The sequence below is a fragment of the Strongylocentrotus purpuratus genome, unplaced genomic scaffold, assembly GCF_000002235.5.
Source record: "Strongylocentrotus purpuratus isolate Spur 01 unplaced genomic scaffold, Spur_5.0 spur5_scaffold_1, whole genome shotgun sequence".
Taxonomy (NCBI): Eukaryota; Metazoa; Echinodermata; class Echinoidea; order Camarodonta; family Strongylocentrotidae; genus Strongylocentrotus; species Strongylocentrotus purpuratus.
In genome coordinates this window covers 3,064,346-3,083,599 of record NW_022145594.1, presented here as the reverse complement: position 1 = coordinate 3,083,599, position 19,254 = coordinate 3,064,346, and the positions used below count along the sequence as shown (strand labels likewise).

The 19,254-nt window shown below is 35.2% G+C and overlaps 1 protein-coding gene across 1 annotated transcript in view; it reads left to right on the top strand.

Moving 5' to 3' along the window:
* LOC105439149 (NACHT, LRR and PYD domains-containing protein 12-like) overlaps window positions 1-19,019 on the top strand; it is a 35,381-nt gene extending 16,362 nt beyond the window's left edge. The window contains exons 5-8 of the mRNA XM_030977738.1: window positions 229-396; window positions 17,623-17,720; window positions 18,288-18,963; window positions 19,002-19,019. Of these exons, the coding sequence (XP_030833598.1) occupies window positions 229-396; window positions 17,623-17,720; window positions 18,288-18,963; window positions 19,002-19,019 (960 nt within the window). The remainder of the gene's footprint in view (window positions 1-228; window positions 397-17,622; window positions 17,721-18,287; window positions 18,964-19,001) is intronic.
* Window positions 19,020-19,254: the final 235 nt, after the last annotated feature.

The following is a 19,254-nucleotide window of genomic DNA, read 5'->3' as shown; positions in this document are numbered from 1 at the left end:
CGAAAAAATCACTCATACTAAATCATTCTCTTCATAGAAACTTTAGTGTGTTCGTTCTGAGAATAGACTTGAATTGAAAATAAAATTTCTTCATTCATTTTTGTTGAGAATGTTATTATGATACAACTATGTAATTAATAGAATTTGTGTAAAATGTAAGAATACAGTCAGAAATTAGTAAATAAAAAGTATATATGTGCTGTTTAACTATATTCACAAACAATGCAGGTCCAGACTCTCAAGCTTGATGATCTCCAGTTTCCCAAACCAGCCTCATCACATCACCTAGTAGAAGCACTGTCTTCTATGCCAAACCTGACTGACCTTACACTCGTTGGAGAGGCATTCACTGAGGAGTTCTACTCTGCATTGAAAGCAAAGGCCTCATCCATACAGGTTTGTGTGTCCTAATGTAAATGCCATGGAAAGGGTCATTGAAAAAAGTAAGAGTAGTATTGATGATATGATGTTTATGTATACATGTCTTTTTTAAATTCCAAATACTTTTTTTTAATTATAATCCATTTACCCAAAATGTCTAAATAGTCATGAAATATGGAATGAAAGCAAACTATAGAAGAGCATAGATAGTCAAAATTCCATTGTGTATTAGATTAATATTATTTTGATCACTAATCAATATCCAACCGTTTCTAATTTCGATACTTGAATTTACCAAAACTGTACAATAACCACATTCTACTCTGCATTGAAAGCAAAGGCCTCATCCATACAGGTATGTGTGTCCTTATGTTAATGTCATCGAGGGTCATTGAAAGAGAGAAACAGCGATAATAGTTATATGCTGCATATGTATATATGTTATTTTAACGTGAAAATGATACAACAGAAAACAATTGCTAGATCTACTTCTGTTGTTAGATCTAAATGTTCCCATTACTATGCTGAAATTTCATTGTAGCAGCCAAATACCTTTGAATATACATAGCATGAATACCTACCGGTAGGCTAATATCAGAATATATCTCATATGAAGCTATTTTCATCCATGTTTGGCATTGTTTAGTGCTTTTACGTCTTTTAGTCTAAATACCTTGAGTTTCTTTTAAAACCTTATATCTTTGCTTAGTAATCACAATAAGTTTCGATACTTCATCGCTGTTGCAAACCTAAATAAAAACGTGATCGTACCGAGATATCTGTCAAAAATATGAAAGCATAATGAAAAAGACAACCGCTCAGAATTAGTGTAAACATGCAGGTACATGAATTCAATAGTTGTCCAAGAAATGTCACAGAAATATGGTATGGTATGGTATTTATTTCATTCTTCATAAAAAACATATACAATACATACAGAGTATTAAAAAAAAAAGAGAAATATATAAATACATGTAGAAGGGTAACATTACAGATAATATGAATACAATAAAAATAACAAGGAAACTAGTTAAGAAAGAAAATTTATGTCGAATGAGGGGTCAACAAAAAAGAGCATTTAGCCTTGTTAAACGTTGACCCCTAAACAAGTACGTAATTAACATAACATTAAGAAGAAAAAGAAAGCAGGTAGAAACAGTAAAACGGAAAAGGAAAACATTATACAAACAAATAACATATATATATATACTATGATATTCAGGTTGTTGAGTACAAATTTGATAAAAACAATTGGTACCAAAATTAACAATCATTACGAAAGTATGGAATGTTGTCTAAAATTACAGAAAACACGACTACACACACACAAAAAATGAAAAAATGTGAGCAGCGCCATCTCCGTGAGATGTGTTGTGATGACTTAAAAATCGAATGTTTAGCAATAGTGTGTGACTAAAATCACCCCCCAAAAAGGCTAGGTAATAATTTTACAGCATTTTATTTTCGTTCTTGGCGGCCATGGAGTGTTGTAGTGCCATTTTTTAAGATTAATAGCGCAGCATAGGAAATTACTGATTTTCTGTTTTGGAGGTTGGCAGCTCTGATTACAGCTAATGCAGTGTACTAGTGTTCCTTTCGTGACTAATCCAAACTGGCCTAGCAACATTCGTCGCCATAGTGGCAGAAGGGCGTTAGCGCGCAAGGGACTCGAAAACTACTTTCCGAATTATTCACATTTAAAGATTTGTTTCATATTTAAACTGCTTTCTGTCCCGAAAATTGGTTTAAAACTTAAAAGACTAATAGAAATGTTATAAAAGAACACAGACCCAATTTTTTTTGGAAATAACAGTTTTATAAAAGTTTGAGGTGATTTAGTGCTAACGCCCTTCTGCTTAGCGCTTCATTTTTTACCTGAAAAATCTAGCTAACGCCCTTCTGCCAGCCAGGCGACGAAGTGATAAATAATGGAACTTGTTATGTCTACATCAGCTATTCAACGAAGCATGCAGTGTTTAGAATAAGAAGAAAACAAATAGTCTTTAAAAATGTATTTGATTAGAAAAAGAATTTTTAGAAAGCCTTTTTTGTAATTCCAACATTGTTTTTTAGCATGATTCTTTCATCCTGAATAATTCAGAATGGTGGCTCGCATATTCTAATTCTAATTTTACTTCAGATTTCAACATTTAGAGGCATGATATTTAAGTAATATTGTCTGCCTTCTGGGCAATACGACATATATCGCCCGAACCGAAGGTGAGGGTGATATATGACAAGTCGTATTGCCCTGAATTAGGCAGTCAATATTACTATTATTAACCACATCAGACATCTAGAGCAAACAAGAAACTCTTACTACCTTATACTCTTAAATTATGTAGGCTATACAGGGTTTCCTAGCATTAGAAGTTGCAAAAACATTGTCAAACCAGCATTGTTCATCCAGTGTTTGACAGATTTTCGATACACTGAAACAGTTTGCCTTGGGTGTGATTGTTACGTCACAATAGAGTTCGTGCAAAGTGCGCATGTTCTTATACACGATGCGCGATGTAGATTACAGTAGCTGATGCGCGATGTAAATTACAACTGGCTCTATATTATTGCTCACTAGTTTAACACGCATTTTGCCATTGACTTTTCAGAGCGGGCTAAAATATTTGTTCATTGGTTTACTGTATAACCATATTGCCCGGCAAATTGCACACAAATCCCATTGACTTTTCTGAGCGGGCTAAAATATTTGTCCATTGGTTTACTGTATAACCATATTGCCCGGCAAATAACACAAAATCCCATTAACTTTTCTGAGCGGGCTAAAATATTGTAATTTTGTTGGCTTATCCATCAAACCTTGAGGGCAATAACATTTAAAAATTGCCCTGCTCAGATGTCTGATACGGTTAATAATAGTACCTAATATTGCCAAACACATATATTATGAACATAATATCAAATGGAATAATATACCAATCTGTGCCAAGGTACTCATGTGTTGATTTATTTCATTGCTAACAAACTTAACTTTTAAGGGGCTTATTTTTCATCGCCATCCAATTTCGGGAAACATTTACCTAATTTTTTGACCCTGGACCCGAGGCTTTCGGGCAGGACCCGGTTACCCAGTCTACCTTGTTTTCGCTTTCTGTAGGTAGCCCTTTTTTTGTTAGTGCCCCCTTCATTTTGAAGGATGCTCCTCCCGTCAACCCTATTTTGTTTAATTATTTAAAAAGGTAACATTCAATTCCTATTTGTTCATTGCGCTAAACCATAATTTAAGTTAATTTAATTAAAAGAGTCCCTTACGTGGGAGGGGAACCCCCTCTACATACACCCTTCCCCTCATCTATGTGGTATGCAAGCACATGGACAGAAAAGGAGACAGTCAGCAAGAATCACCCAAGGATCAAGTGATTAGATTTTGGGGTTAAACGTGAAAAGTCAAATGGGCTATAAAGTTGTAAAAATCACATAAATTTATTGATATATAAACACTTATAGCGCTAATGAGGCTTGGGTATTTCAAGGGTTTCTAATACCGGGGGGGGGGGGGGGGGGGGCATTATGAACCCCCCTAAGATCTCGGCTATGGTTGTATGAAAATTGGTACACATATAAGTATAATGAACAACGAGACAACAATATTTTTCAATATTTTGCTTATTAGGTGGTCTGTATCGTATCTAATACAGACCACCTTATAATTTCGTTAAAATTGCCTTTATTATTATTATTTATTTATTATCAGGTGGGCTGTATAACGTACAGACCACCTTATAATTTTGTTAAAATTGCCTTTATTATTTATTTATTTATTTATTATATATTTTTCTTATTTCTAACCACTTTTTTGTTGGCAAGATAACTTGGAAATGGCTCAATCAAATGCCTTGAAATTTGGCACACATATGTATAGGCATATGTACAAAGCACAATAACGTTTTCAACATTGACCTTCACTGATGACGTCATCTAGGCGCCATTTTGTAAAATTTTACGAAAATCAACTCATGATCATATCTTCATAACCAAAAGATATTTCTCATTCATATTTATCATGATCAAGGTCAATATCCGTCCGGTCAATTTCAGGTCAAATAACGCGCGCGTGCGCGTACGTCAGCACATTCGCGCGTCAATGCGCGCGCAAAATTTTTAAATGCTCAAAATCGTCTCAAAATCATTTTGCATACGTTTTAGGCCATTTTCGCACGTAAGAGTATTACACAACATAGATTCGCCATTTGTTTTCTTTTATAATATTCCACATATATTTACAAACAAATTGATACCATGTTTGTATCTTTATGACTATTAATAACGGAATGATCGACCGTTTAACATAAATCTCCGTGCGCGCGAGCTCTTGTAATACATAGCATATATGGGCAAAAACATGCCTATACAAAATCCATTGTAGCTCTTTAGGATGCAAGGTGACCCCAATTTTTTTTCATATTTAGATAGAGTATGATTCGGAGATATTGTTTCATGTCACATTTGACCTTCAATTAACTCATGACGTCATCATAATGGCCTCCAAACTCAAAATTCCAATTTGCATATTTTGACGTCAGCATATTTATGGAAAATTGATTGTATCTCTGTAAATAGTGATTGATTTTCTTCCAAATTTTGAAATGTTCTAGCTGAGACAATTTTCTACAAATGAAGTCTTCACAATTGTTAATTTTGACAAAAGCATCATGGCGTATTTTTGTGATTAAAGGAGGCATGTCAATTTTCACATTTTGCGTGTATTCTCTATGGGACATGATTTTTTCTCAAAACTCGATTCTACATTCCCGTCTTTCGCGAGCAATATCTACGTCGTTTTAGCTTCATTTACGCTGAACTTCGAGTATGTTGTAGCTGAGACAAAAAGCTATCTCAAATGTACCCTTTATTTTGTCTCAATTTTGTTGGATCAGCCCACCTATACTTGTTCCAAACAAGTATTACAAATCTAGTCAGGTGGGCTGTATAACGTACAGACCACCTTATGATTTCGTTAGAATTGCCTTTATTTATTAGGTGGGCTGTATCTAATACAGACCACCTTATAATTTTGTTAAAATTGCCTTTATTATTCTTTATTTTTCTTATTTCCACCCATATTTTTGTGGACAAGATAACTTGAAAATGACTCAATCAAATGCGTTCAAATTTGGCACACATATGTATAGGCATATGTACGAAGCACAATAACGTTTTCAACCTTGACCTTGACTCTCGACGTCATCTAGGCGCCATTTTGTGAAATTTTCTGAAAATCAACTCATGATCATATCTTCATAACCAAAAGGTATTTCTCATTCATATTTATCATGATCAAGGTCAATATCAGTCCAGTCAATTTCAGGTCAAAAAACGCGCGCGTGCGCGTACGTCCGCGCGTCAGTGCGCGCGCAAAATTTTTAAATGCTCAAAATCGTCTCAAATTTATTTTGCATACGTTTCAGGTCATTTTAAGCATTTTATAAAAAATCGCGAGTACGAGCATGCGCGCGCGTTTTCGCCTGAAAGTAACACCATTACAAAACATAGAATCGCCATTTTTTTATCTTTCATGATATTTCTCATATTTTTTCAAGGAATTTGATACAATGTTTATCTCTTTATGACCAATATTAGCAAGATGAGCGTAATTTCAAGATAAATGTCGGCGCGCGCGAGCTCTTTTAATACATAGCATATATTGGCAAAAACATGCCTATACAAATTCCATTATAACTCTTTGGGATGGAACTGGACCCCCAATTTTTTTCATATTTAGATAGAGTATGAGGCGGAGATATGATTCCATGTCTCATTTGGCCATTAAATGTATTGTGACATCATCATAATGGCCTTGAAACTCAAAATACGAATTTGCATATTATGACGTCAGCATATTTATGGAAAATTGATTGTATTTTTGTAAATATTGATCGATTTTCTTTTAAATTTCGATATGTTGTAGCTAAGATAATTCTCTACAAGCTAAATATTCACCATTTTTCATTTTGATGACGTCATCAGAGTGAAAATTTCGATTAAAGGCCTCATGTCAGAAATTTCATAATTTGCGTGTTATGACTATAGAAGGTGAATTTCGTTCACGTAATGAATCTACATGATATTGTTTTTTAAGATTTTTTAAGCAGTATCTCGCTTATTTTTGCTCTATTTTGTCTCAAATGTTAGTTGACCAGCCCACCTATACTTGTTCCAAACAAGTATTATGTCTAGTTATTCTTTATTTTTCTTATTTCTAACCACTTTTTTGTGGACAAGATAACTTGAAAATGGCTGAATCAAATGCCTTAAAATTTGGCACACATATGTATAGGCATATGTACAAAGCACAGAATTTTTTTAAACCTTGACCTTGACTGATGACCTCATCTAGGCGCCATTTTGTAAAATTTTACGAAAATCAACTCATGATCATATCTTCATAACCAAAAGGTATTTCTCATTCATATTTATCATGATCAAGGTCAATATCCGTCCGGTCAATGGCAGGTCAAATAACGCGCGCGTGCGCGTACGTCCGCGCGTCAATGCGCGCGTAAAATTTTGAAATGCTCAAAATCGTCTCAAAATCATTTTGCATACGTTTTAGGCCATTCTAAGCATTTTATACAAAATCGCGCACACGCACATGCGTGTAAAACTATTGCACAACATAGAATCGCCATTTTTTTTCTTTCATAATATTCCACATATTTTTACAAAAAAATTGATAGCATGTTTATCTCTTTATGACTATTAATGATGGAATGATCGACCGTTAAACATAAATTTCCGTGCGCGCGAGCTCTTGTAATACATAGCATATATGGGCAAGAACATGCCTATGCAAAATCCATTGTAGCTCTTTAGGATGCAAGGTGACCCCAATTTTTTTCAGATTTTGATTGAGTATGAATCGGAGATATGATTTCATGTCTCATTTGACCCTCAATTAACTCATGACGTCATCATAATGGCCTCCGAACTCAAAATTTCAATTTGCATATTATGGCGTCAGCATATTTATGGAAAATTGATTGTATCTTTGTAAAAATTGATCGATTTTCTTCAAAATTTTGATATGTTCTAGCTGAGACAATTTTCTACAAATGAAGTCATCACAATTGTTAATTTTGACAAAAGCATCATGGCGTATTTTTGTGATTAAAGGAGGCATGTCAATTTTCACATTTTGCGTGTATTCTCTATGGGACATGATTTTTTTCTCAAAACTCGATTCTACATTCCCGTCTTTCGCGAGCAATATCTACGTCGTTTTAGCTTCATTTACGCTGAACTTCGAGTATGTTGTAGCTGAGACAAAAAGCTATCTCAAATGTACCCTTTATTTTGTCTCAATTTTGTTGGATCAGCCCACCTATACTTGTTCCAAACAAGTATTACAAATCTAGTCAGGTGGGCTGTATAACGTACAGACCACCTTATGATTTCGTTAGAATTGCCTTTATTTATTAGGTGGTCTGTTATCAACAGACCACCTATTGATTTCGTCAGAATTTTCTTTATTTATTTATTATTATTATTTATTTTTATTTCTTCCCGTTTTTTGTGCCCAGGATAACTCACAGTTTGGTTAAGTCAATTTGATTCAATTTTAGCACAGTCATAGGTCATTGTCATGACACGTGACTGGAACATTTTCAAGGTCATCAAGTCATCGTGACGTCATCAAGGCGCCATTTTGTGAAATCACATTATCCATCATATCTTCATGATGCATCAGCAAAGGTCATTCATATTCATATCATATATACTTTAGGTCAAGGGTCAACAGGTCATGTCATTAAAGGTCACATAAAGGTCATGACGCGCGCGTACGTGTGCGTCAAAATTTTAAAAAGCTCAAAATCACTTAACTACTAAAGGAGAGTACGAATCAGGTCATTTTAAGCATTTCAAAATTTTCCGTCCGTACATGTCCCCGCGCGCGTTGCGCGCGCTCATGACGCGCGGAAAAAGTCAAATTCAAAATATTTACATGATTTGGATTCCTCTTAACGTAATTGACAATTTACATAAATTTCAGTCACTCTTCATATTTCATAAGGCCGTGAGCGTGCGTCAAAGTTCAAAATCCGCGCGTACTGCTATGGGCGATATAATGCAAATTTGATCAAAAACATGCCATTTTAAAAATCGAAATAGCTCTTCAGATAGTCCATTGACCCCCAATTTTTATATCATGGTTGGAGAACGCATGAGTTTGAGATATGATTTCATACCACCCTGACTCGTACAAAGTGAAACAAAGTCATCATATTGGCATCTAAACTCAAACAAATGTATTTTGTTGATGACGTCATTTTTGTCTTTGTTTAATTGAGATTATCTCACTTATCGTTTATCAATTTTCTCCCAGATTTTGATATGTTGTAGCTGAGATAATTCTCTATCAAAAATATGTCATTTATTTTTCATTTGGATGACTTCATCATAGTGAAATATTCGATTAAAGGCGACAATGCATAATTTTTCATATTTGCGTGTTATGTCTATGGGAGGTCACTTTTTTCAAAACATGAATCTGCATGACAATGTGTTTTGACCAGTATCTCGGTTATTATTCAACAGTTTTCTCCCAAATGTTAGTATGTTGTAGCTGACACTATTTGCTATCTAAATATTTCCTCATTTTTTTCAATCAGATGTCAGGATCATGCTCATGCTCATCATCATGATGATCATCATCATCAATATCATGATCATCATCATCATCATCATGGTCTGATGATGATCATCATCAACATCATCATGATCATGATCATTATCATCATTATCATCACCATTACTATCATGATCATCATCATGTTCATCATGATCATCATGATCATCATTGTTTACATGTCTATATAACTTCTCCCATTGTCCGTGCGCGCGAGCTCTTGTAATATATAGCATATATTGGCCAAAACATGCCTATACAAAATCCATTATAGCTCTTTAGGAAGTCCACAGACCCCCCAATTTTTCTTCATATTTGGATAGAATATGACTCGTAGATTCCATTTCAGGTCTCATTTGGCCATTATTTATATCCTGACATCATCAAAATAGCCTCGGGTCTCAAAAAACGAATTTGCAAATTATGACGTCAGCAAATTTATGGAAAATTGATTGTATCTCTGTAAATATTGATCAATTTACTTCCATATTTTTTAAATCTGGTAGCTCACACATTTTTCTACAAGTTCAGTATTCATTATTTTTCAATTTGGTGACGTCATCGTAGTGAAAATTTCAATTAAAGGCGACATGTCAGAATTAATTTGCGTGTTTTGCCTATGAAAGGTGAATATCGTTCACATCATGAATCTACATGGCATTGTTCTTTGAGCAGTATCTCGCTTATTGTTGCTGTCTTTATCCCCAATTTTAGTTTGTCATAGCTGAGACTATGGGCCATAGGAGACGTTTCGTTTTTTATCAGAGGTTGGGATCATGTCGAAATTTGGGCATGCATGTTTAGCAAGTTTACCGTATAACAATCCTCTATCGAATACCTGAAGGGGGCGCTATACCACTTTTAATCATGGCCCTATATCGTCATTATCGCGTACATTATCATTTCATTATCATCGGCACACTTTCATGATCTTAATTCAAGAGCCTATTTATGCTAGAAATATTGAAGGCATCGTTCTCAATTTTCTCTCAGATTTTGATATGTTGTAGCTGAGATAATTCTCTATCAGAATATGTCATTTATTTTTCATTTAGATGACGTTATCATAGTAAAATATTCGATTAAAGGCGACAATGCATAATTTGTCATATTTGCGTGTTATGTCTATGGGAGGTCAGTTATTTCAAAACATGAATCTGCATGACAATGTGTTTTGACCAGTATCTCGGTTGTTATTCAACAGTTTTCTCCCAAATTTTAGTATGTTGTCGCTGAGACTATATGTCATCTAAATCAGTCCTCATTTTTCCGATAAGATGTCAGAATCACGCTTATGATCGTGATCATCATCCTCATCAACATCATCATGATCATCATCATCATAATCATTACTATCAAGATCATCATCATAATCATCATTGTGTACATGTCTATATAACTTATCCCTTTTTCAATATAGTAAATATTTCAATCTATTATAAGACTTGAAGACAGACCACCTTATTCGTCTTCGCGACGAATTACATTTCTAGTTATTCTTTATTTTTCTTATTTCTAACCACTTTTTTGTGGACAAGATAACTTGAAAATGGCTGAATCAAATGCCTTAAAATTTGGCACACATATGTATAGGCATATGTACAAAGCACAGAATTTTTTTAAACCTTGACCTTGACTGATGACCTCATCTAGGCGCCATTTTGTAAAATTTTACGAAAATCAACTCATGATCATATCTTCATAACCAAAAGGTATTTCTCATTCATATTTATCATGATCAAGGTCAATATCCGTCCGGTCAATGGCAGGTCAAATAACGCGCGCGTGCGCGTACGTCCGCGCGTCAATGCGCGCGTAAAATTTTGAAATGCTCAAAATCGTCTCAAAATCATTTTGCATACGTTTTAGGCCATTCTAAGCATTTTATAAAAAATCGCGCACACGCACATGCGTGTAAAACTATTGCACAACATAGAATCGCCATTTTTTTTCTTTCATAATATTCCACATATTTTTACAAAAAAATTGATAGCATGTTTATCTCTTTATGACTATTAATGACGGAATGATCGACCGTTAAACATAAATTTCCGTGCGCGCGAGCTCTTGTAATACATAGCATATATGGGCAAGAACATGCCTATGCAAAATCCATTGTAGCTCTTTAGGATGCAAGGTGACCCCAATTTTTTTCAGATTTTGATTGAGTATGAATCGGAGATATGATTTCATGTCTCATTTGACCCTCAATTAACTCATGACGTCATCATAATGGCCTCCGAACTCAAAATTTCAATTTGCATATTATGACGTCAGCATATTTATGGAAAATTGATTGTATCTTTGTAAAAATTGATCGATTTTCTTCAAAATTTTGATATGTTCTAGCTGAGACAATTTTCTACAAATGAAGTCATCACAATTGTTAATTTTGACAAAAGCATCATGGCGTATTTTTGTGATTAAAGGAGGCATGTCAATTTTCACATTTTGCGTGTATTCTCTATGGGACATGACTTTTTCTCAAAACTTGATTCTACATTCCCGTCTTTCGCGAGCAATATCTACGTCGTTTTAGCTTCATTTACGCTGAACTTCGGGTATGTTGTAGCTGAGACCAAAAGCTATCTCAAATGTACCCTTCATTTTGTCTCAATTTTTTGTTGGATCAGCCCACCTATACTTGTTCCAAACAAGTATTACAAATCTAGTTTATTTTACTTATTTCTAACCACTTTTTTGTGGACAAGATAACATGAAAATGGCTCAATCAAATGCCTTCAAATTTGGCACACATATGTATAGGCATATGTACAAAGCACAATAACGTTTTCAACATTGACTTTCACTGATGACGTCATCTAGGCGCCATTTTATAAAATTTTACGAAAATCAGCTCATGATCATATCTTCATAACCGATAGCTATTTCTCATTCATATTTATCATGATCAAGGTCAATATCCGTCCGGTCAATTTTAGGTCGAAGAACGCGCGCGTGCGCGTACGTCCGCGCGTCAATGCGCGCGAATTTTTTTTGAAATGCTCCAAATCGTCTCAAATTCATTTTGGATACGTTTCAGGCCATTTTAAGCATTTCATAAAAATCACGCAAAACATGCATTTTTGCGCGTTTTCGTTCGTAGCGGCCAAACGAAAAATAATTCCTCCTAGATTATTTTTGACAGGATATTTCTTATCTCTTTCCGAACAATTTGATACCATGTTCATCTTTTCATGACCATTATTGACGGAATTAGCGTCCGTTTAAAATACACGTCCGTACGCGCGAGATCTTGTAATACATAGCATATATGGCCAATAACATGCTTGTCCCTGCTCATACAAACTCCACTGTAGCTCTTTAGGAAGTCTGGAGACCCCCAATTTTTGGGTCATATTTGGATAGAATATGATTTGGAGATATGATTTAAGGTCTCATTTGGCCATTATATATATCGTGACATCATCATAATGGCCTTGGAACTCAAAAAACGAATTTGCATATTATGACGTCAGCAAATTTATGGGAAATCAATTGTATCTCTGTCAATATTAATTAATTCACTTCCAAACTTAGATATGTTGTAGCTGAGACAATTTTCTACAAGATGAATGCCCATTGTTTTTCATTTTGATGACGTCATCATGGTGAAAATTTCAATTAAAGGCGACATGTCAGAATTTTCTTAATTTGCGTGTTATCTCTATGGAAGGTGAATTTCGTTCACATCATGAATCTACATGACACTCATCTTTGAGCACTATCTCGCCTTTTCGTGCTCTATTTTATTCCAAATTTTGGTATGTTATAGCTGAGACTATGGGCTACAAAAACGGTGTACTTTGTTTTTTAATCAGATGTTGGGATCATGTCGGAATTTTCAATTGAAAGTTGAAATTGCACATTTTCTAGAACTTTGCAGGATTTCCTTTATTATTATTAGGTGGTCTGTTGTCAACAGACCACCTATTGATTTCGTCAGAATTTTCTTTCTTTATTAGGTGGTCTGTTGTCAACAGACCACCTATTGATTTCGTCAGAATTTTCTTTCTTTATTTCTTTATTTATTATTATTTATTTATTATTTATTTTTATTTATTTCTCCACTCTTTTGTGCAACCGATTTCTCAATATCCATCCACCCAATTTCTCTCAATGTTGACACAGTCATAGGTAATCATCATGAGACGTGACAGGAACATTTTCAAGGTCATCAAATTATCGTGACGTCATCCAGGCGCCATTTTGTGAAATTACATTATCCATCATATCTTCATGATGCGTACTCAAAGTTCATTCATATTCATATCACATATACTTCAGGTTAAGGGTCAACAGGTCGTGTCATCAAATGTCAAATAAAGGTCATGACGCGCGCAAACGCGTGCGTCAAAATTTTAAATTGCTCAATATCACTTAACTATTAAACGAGAGTACGAATCAGGTCATTTTAAGCATTTCAAAATTTTCCGTCCGTACGTGTCCCCGCGCGCGTTGTGCGCGCTCACAGCGCGCGGAAAAGGTCAAATTCAAAATGTTTACATGATTTGGATTCCTCTTACCGTAATTGACAATTTACATTAATTTCAGTCACTCTTGACCTTTCATAAGGCCGTGAGCGCGCGTCAAAGTTCAAAATCCGCGCGTGCTGCTATGGGCAATATAATGCAAATTTGATCAAAAACATGCCTTTTTAAAAATTGAAATAGCTCTTCAGATAGTCCATCGACCCCCAATTTTGATATCATGGTTGGAGAAAGCATGAGTTGGAGATATGATTTCATGCCACCCTGACTCGTACAAAGTGAAACAAAGTCATCATATTGGCATCTAGACTCAAACAAATGTATTTTGTTGATGACGTCATTTTTGTCTTTGTTTAATTGAGATTATCTTACTTATCGGTGATCGATTTTCTCCCAAATTTTGATATGTTGTAGCTGAGATAATTTTCTATCAAAAATATGTCATTTATTTTTCATTTTGATGACGTCATCATAGTAAAATATTCGATTAAAGGCGACAATGCATAATTTGTCATATTTGCGTGTTATGTCTATGGGAGGTCACTTTTTTCAAAACATGACTCTGCATGACAATGTGTTTTGACCAGTATCTCGGTTATTATTCAACAGTTTTCTTCCAAATTTTAGTATGTTGTAGCTGAGACTATTTGCTATCTAAATATTTCCTCATTTTTTCAATCAGATGTCAGGATCATGCTCATGCTCATCATCATCATCATCATCAATATCATCATCATCATCATCATCATCATCAATGTCACCATCATTATCATCATGGTCTGAAGATGATCATCATCAACATCATCATGATCATGATCATTATCATCATCATCATTAACATTATCGTTTTTATTATCATATAACATTATCATTATCATCATCATCATCACCTTTACTATCATGATCATCATTGTTTACATGTCTATATAACTTCTCCCATTCTCAAATCTATCATAAGACTTAGACAGACCACCTTATTCGTCTTCGTGACGAATTAAATTCTAGTTTATTTTTCTTATTTCGACCCACTTTTTTGTGAGCAAGATAACTTGAAAATCGTTCAATCAAATACCTTGAAATTTTGCACACATATGTATAGGCATTAGAACAAAACACAGACATTTTTTCAACCTTGACCTTGACTGATGACGTCATCTAGGCGCCATTTTGTGAAATTTTCTGAAAATCAACTCATGATCATATCTTCATAACCAAAAGTCATTTCTCATTCATATTTATCATGATCAAGGTCAATATCAGTCCGGTCAATTTCAGGTCGAAAAACGCGCGCATGCGCGTACGTCCGCTCGTCAGTGCGCGCGCAAAATTTCAAAATGCTCAAAATCGTCTCAAATTTATTTTACATACGTTTCAGGCCATTTTAAGCATTTCATAAAAAATCCCGCACACGCTCATGCACGCGCGTTTTCGCGCGTAACACCATTACATAACATAGAATCGCCATTTTTTTTTCTTTCATGATATTTCATATATTTGTTTGTACAATTTGATACCACGTTCATATCTTTATGACCATTAATAACAAGATGAGCATCCATTCAAGATAAATATCCGTGCACGCGAGCTCTTATAATACATAGCATATATGGGCAAAAACATGCCTATACAAAATCCATTATAGCTCTTTGGAATGCACCGGGATCCTCAATCTTTTTTCATATTTAGATAGAGTATGAGTCGGAGATATGATTTCATGTCTCATTTGGCCATTAAGTGTATCGTGACATCATCACAATGGCCTTGGAACTCAAAATACGAATTTGCATATTATGACGTCAGCATATTTATGTAAAATTGATTGTATCTCTGTAAATATTGATCAATTTTCTTCAAAATTTTGATATGTTGTAGCTAAAACAATTTTCTACAAGCTCTGTAATAACCATTTTTCATTTTGATGACGTCATTATAGTGAAAATCTCGATTAAAGGCCTCATGTCAAACATTTCATAATTTGCGTTATCCCTATAGAAGGTGAATTCCATGCTATTATTCCGAGGGTTTTTTCAATTTGAAAGTGTGGTTCCTTTGATTGTTCATTAACCCCTATCCTGTGTATTTACAAACAAAAGATTTTTGTTATCAGAATCGGTTTCATATCCCTTTTTGAATGGTGTAAAATTCCATTACATTTATATAGTTTAATGATGCAAAATTCTTATATTGAATGTATATAATAGTTTGCATTTAAGTTGTATTTTCATATATCATATGGTTTATTATAATTCTGAGTCCATATCTGGTTTATTAATATATATTTCAATCAATTTCGATGCGGCCTTATTTTGTGTAATGTCATATTCTTCATTGCCGTTTACTTGTAATTCGATGTTTTTAACATGTTCCTTTAGTATTTCTCACTTTCCTTCCTTATCCTTTCTTCTTTCTCTTGCGCTTAGAAACATTGTATTAAGCGCATTATAAATGTAATGTATTATTATTATTTATTATATACACTAAACTCCTTATAATTTGAGAAATAATAGCATTTCAATTATGTTCATTCTTTGTGAGATGTCGTCTGCTTGGGCAGTATTGGTTCATATTGTGACGGCATTAAAACATCGTTCTTTTTTTGGCGAATCTCTCGCATATCCCAGATGCTAGGGAGGTGGTTTTATTTGTATTTTTATAAATCACCCGATATGTACCGGGTAGTTGACCTAAAACTTGTACGATGGCCATCTGTTAGCTGACTAGTTTCTAGTGATATGCTATTTGCCATATTTGTGATTTTCTTTGAACAGGCACTTTAAGAACCCACTGCACTATTCATATAAGAGTAGGGGGAAACCCCGGTGTAGTGGTCCACCTGCACACCCCAATCAGGCCGAGGATATACGGCATCTGCAAGAATCTTCAGTATTGAAGGAGGCAGATTATCTTAAAGAAGAAGAAGAAATATCAAACAAAATGATAAGATGACATTTAAAAAAAAAATTTGGTCCCGAAATTTCAAAATTTGAACGAACGTCATTCCGTTCCATTGGGGGGGGGGGGGGGGGTAATGTCATCTTTTTTAGGTCATCCATTTGGATTTTTTTAAATTTTTAATTAAAAATAATAAATAATAAAACAAAAAACCTCAAAGGGGGGGGGGGGGTTAACCCCAACCCCCACACCCACCTGTGTACGCGCCTGTACATATGTATATACCTGTAAGGATGAACTGATTAGATTTTGACTATAAGAGATCAAAGGTGAATGATAACAGGGTCATGAACTGTTACAAACCCCAGAAAACACCTTTTTAGTCTAAAAATTAACAAAAAAATAACCAGTTTCAACCAAACAAGGCACAGGTATGTGAGAGCATAAAAATATATTAAAGGAAAAGAGTTTAGGTTTGTGAGGTCAGATGTTAAAGGTCACAGGATCATTGATCATACATGTAGGGGGAGTCATATCAGAGATGCAGTCACATTCATCTTGTTTATTCTGCATTGTGTACCGGTACATTACATATGGGTTAATGTCTATTTTTGATGTGCACAGTGCAATCATTCTTGATGCTGCGCAGTAAACAATGGTTTAAATTATATAAATTTAGTATAAAAAATGCACAAGATTCTAGGCTATTAAGTCAGGACAGCTCGTGGAATAAAATTAATCTCAAACATATTACTTTCAGGAAAGTTGGCTGCTTCCACCAACCCAAGCCCTTTAAGGGTTGAATCGTAAAAGTAATGCTCTTCTGTTCTCTGTTGTTCTCTGATCCCCTAACAGTATGAGAAAAAGTATAAAGATTTGTCTAACAGGTAGTTGATTTTGATTTACTTGTCGCCGATACCATATTCCACTACTACTGCTATAGTGGATACTACTACCAGTACTAATGTAAATCTCTTGTGCATAATTTGTCTTACCAGGTACTCTAGCTTTTTTTAATTTTCATTTATACTGAACAAATTGCCTAGATTCTCCATACTTCTTTTTTGTCCTTATTTTCATTTTGTTTAAGGGATGTAACTTTAGATGTTGAGTGTGTATTCCCCAAGAAAATATATAATATGCCAGAATGAAATAGATCCACTTACTTGAAACTGATACAAGTTTTACAAGCAATGTTGCTATTATATGTTACAGGGTTGTTTTCCTCAGATCAGGAAGGGAAACTTCAGGTTCAATGGAGTTGCTCAACATGACTTGAACTCATTTCTTCACATCCTCACATGTTTGCAAAGGTCAGGACAGTATATGTGATAACAAAAATCAGGGAACAGCATGTATATCCCCATCATGAATAGTGCGATATATAAACAATATAATGAGCCTCTAATGGAATACTAAGAAAAGCTACAATGCTGATACCTCTTCAGGGAGCATGTGATAAAGTGATACTGTTTACCTTTACAAAAAAATGAAGATTCCTTGTTTGACAGTACTGCATATTCAGTAACAGCTTTATTGAACAAATTCCCTACTGTAAAGTGGTATCAGTCAACCTAAAATTTGTTGAATTTTTGTGTTCTTTGTATATATAATATATATATGTCTTTATTTATTTTGTTTTAATTTTTTTTTTTTTTTTTTGGGGGGGGGGGGGGGCTATAGTCTATATATATTTTTTTTTCTTCATTCACTGATCAAAGGTTTCTTGAGACTAGTACTTTCAATAAGACCAATAGTAGTTGGCTTTTTATTTCTCATCTTGCAAACAGATAGTACCAGTAACAAAACATCTGTTTCCTTTATAGCTCAGCTGACTTGGACAGCTCAAACAACTCAGACAACTAAGCTGACTTGGGCAGCTCAAAAGACTCAGACAACTCAACTGACTTGGGCAACTCAAACGACTCAGACAACTCAGCTGACTTGGGCAGCTCAAACAACTCAGACAACTCAGCTGACTTGGGCAGCTCAAACGACTCAGACAACACAGCTGACTTGGGCAGCTCAAACAACTCAGACAACTCAGCTGACTTGGGCAGCTCAAACGACTCAGACAACTCAGCTGATGCCAACACCAATGTTACCCCAGACACCCTACCAAGGGGGTTAGGTGCTAATATCCCAGTCTTGCAAGAGTCTCAGGACAATGTCATTGTGGGGCAACCTGTACAACAGCCACGTACATTGAGGAATCAGTCTGGTTTTCTGCCAGTCTATTCAGAGAATAATGCACTACCGAGGAATCCTGAGCCTAGTCAGCCCCAATGTATGCCTTCCAATCTCCAATCAGGCATGTCTGCTGGGTACCACACCCCTGCTCCAATTGAGCCATTCAGTGGTTATTGTTGCAGTCCTGAGTATAGAGAGGCTTACTACAATCCTACCTACCATGCCACTATGTCAAGTTCTGCTCCGTCTCCTAACCCTCCAGTCTCGAGGCATGATCAACCTACCATGTTCGCAGGGTACCTTTCACAAACACAGTATCAACCACCGGTTCATGGGAACACGGGTAGACCAGGTTCTTTCAGTCAGGTATCACATTCCACCAACTTTTCGTCCCCAATCCAAAGTACAAGCAGTACTGGTAGAGACCACCCTCAACAGCAACCCATGGGTGATGTACACTATCCAAGAAGGACATGTCCACCATCAGACCACCCTCAACAGCAACCCATGGGTGATGTACACTATCCAAGAAGGACATTACCACTATCAGACCACCCTCAACAGCAACCCATGGGTGATGTACACTATCCAAGAAGGACATTACCACTATCAGACCAACCTCAACAGCAACCCATGGGTGATGTACACTATTCAAGA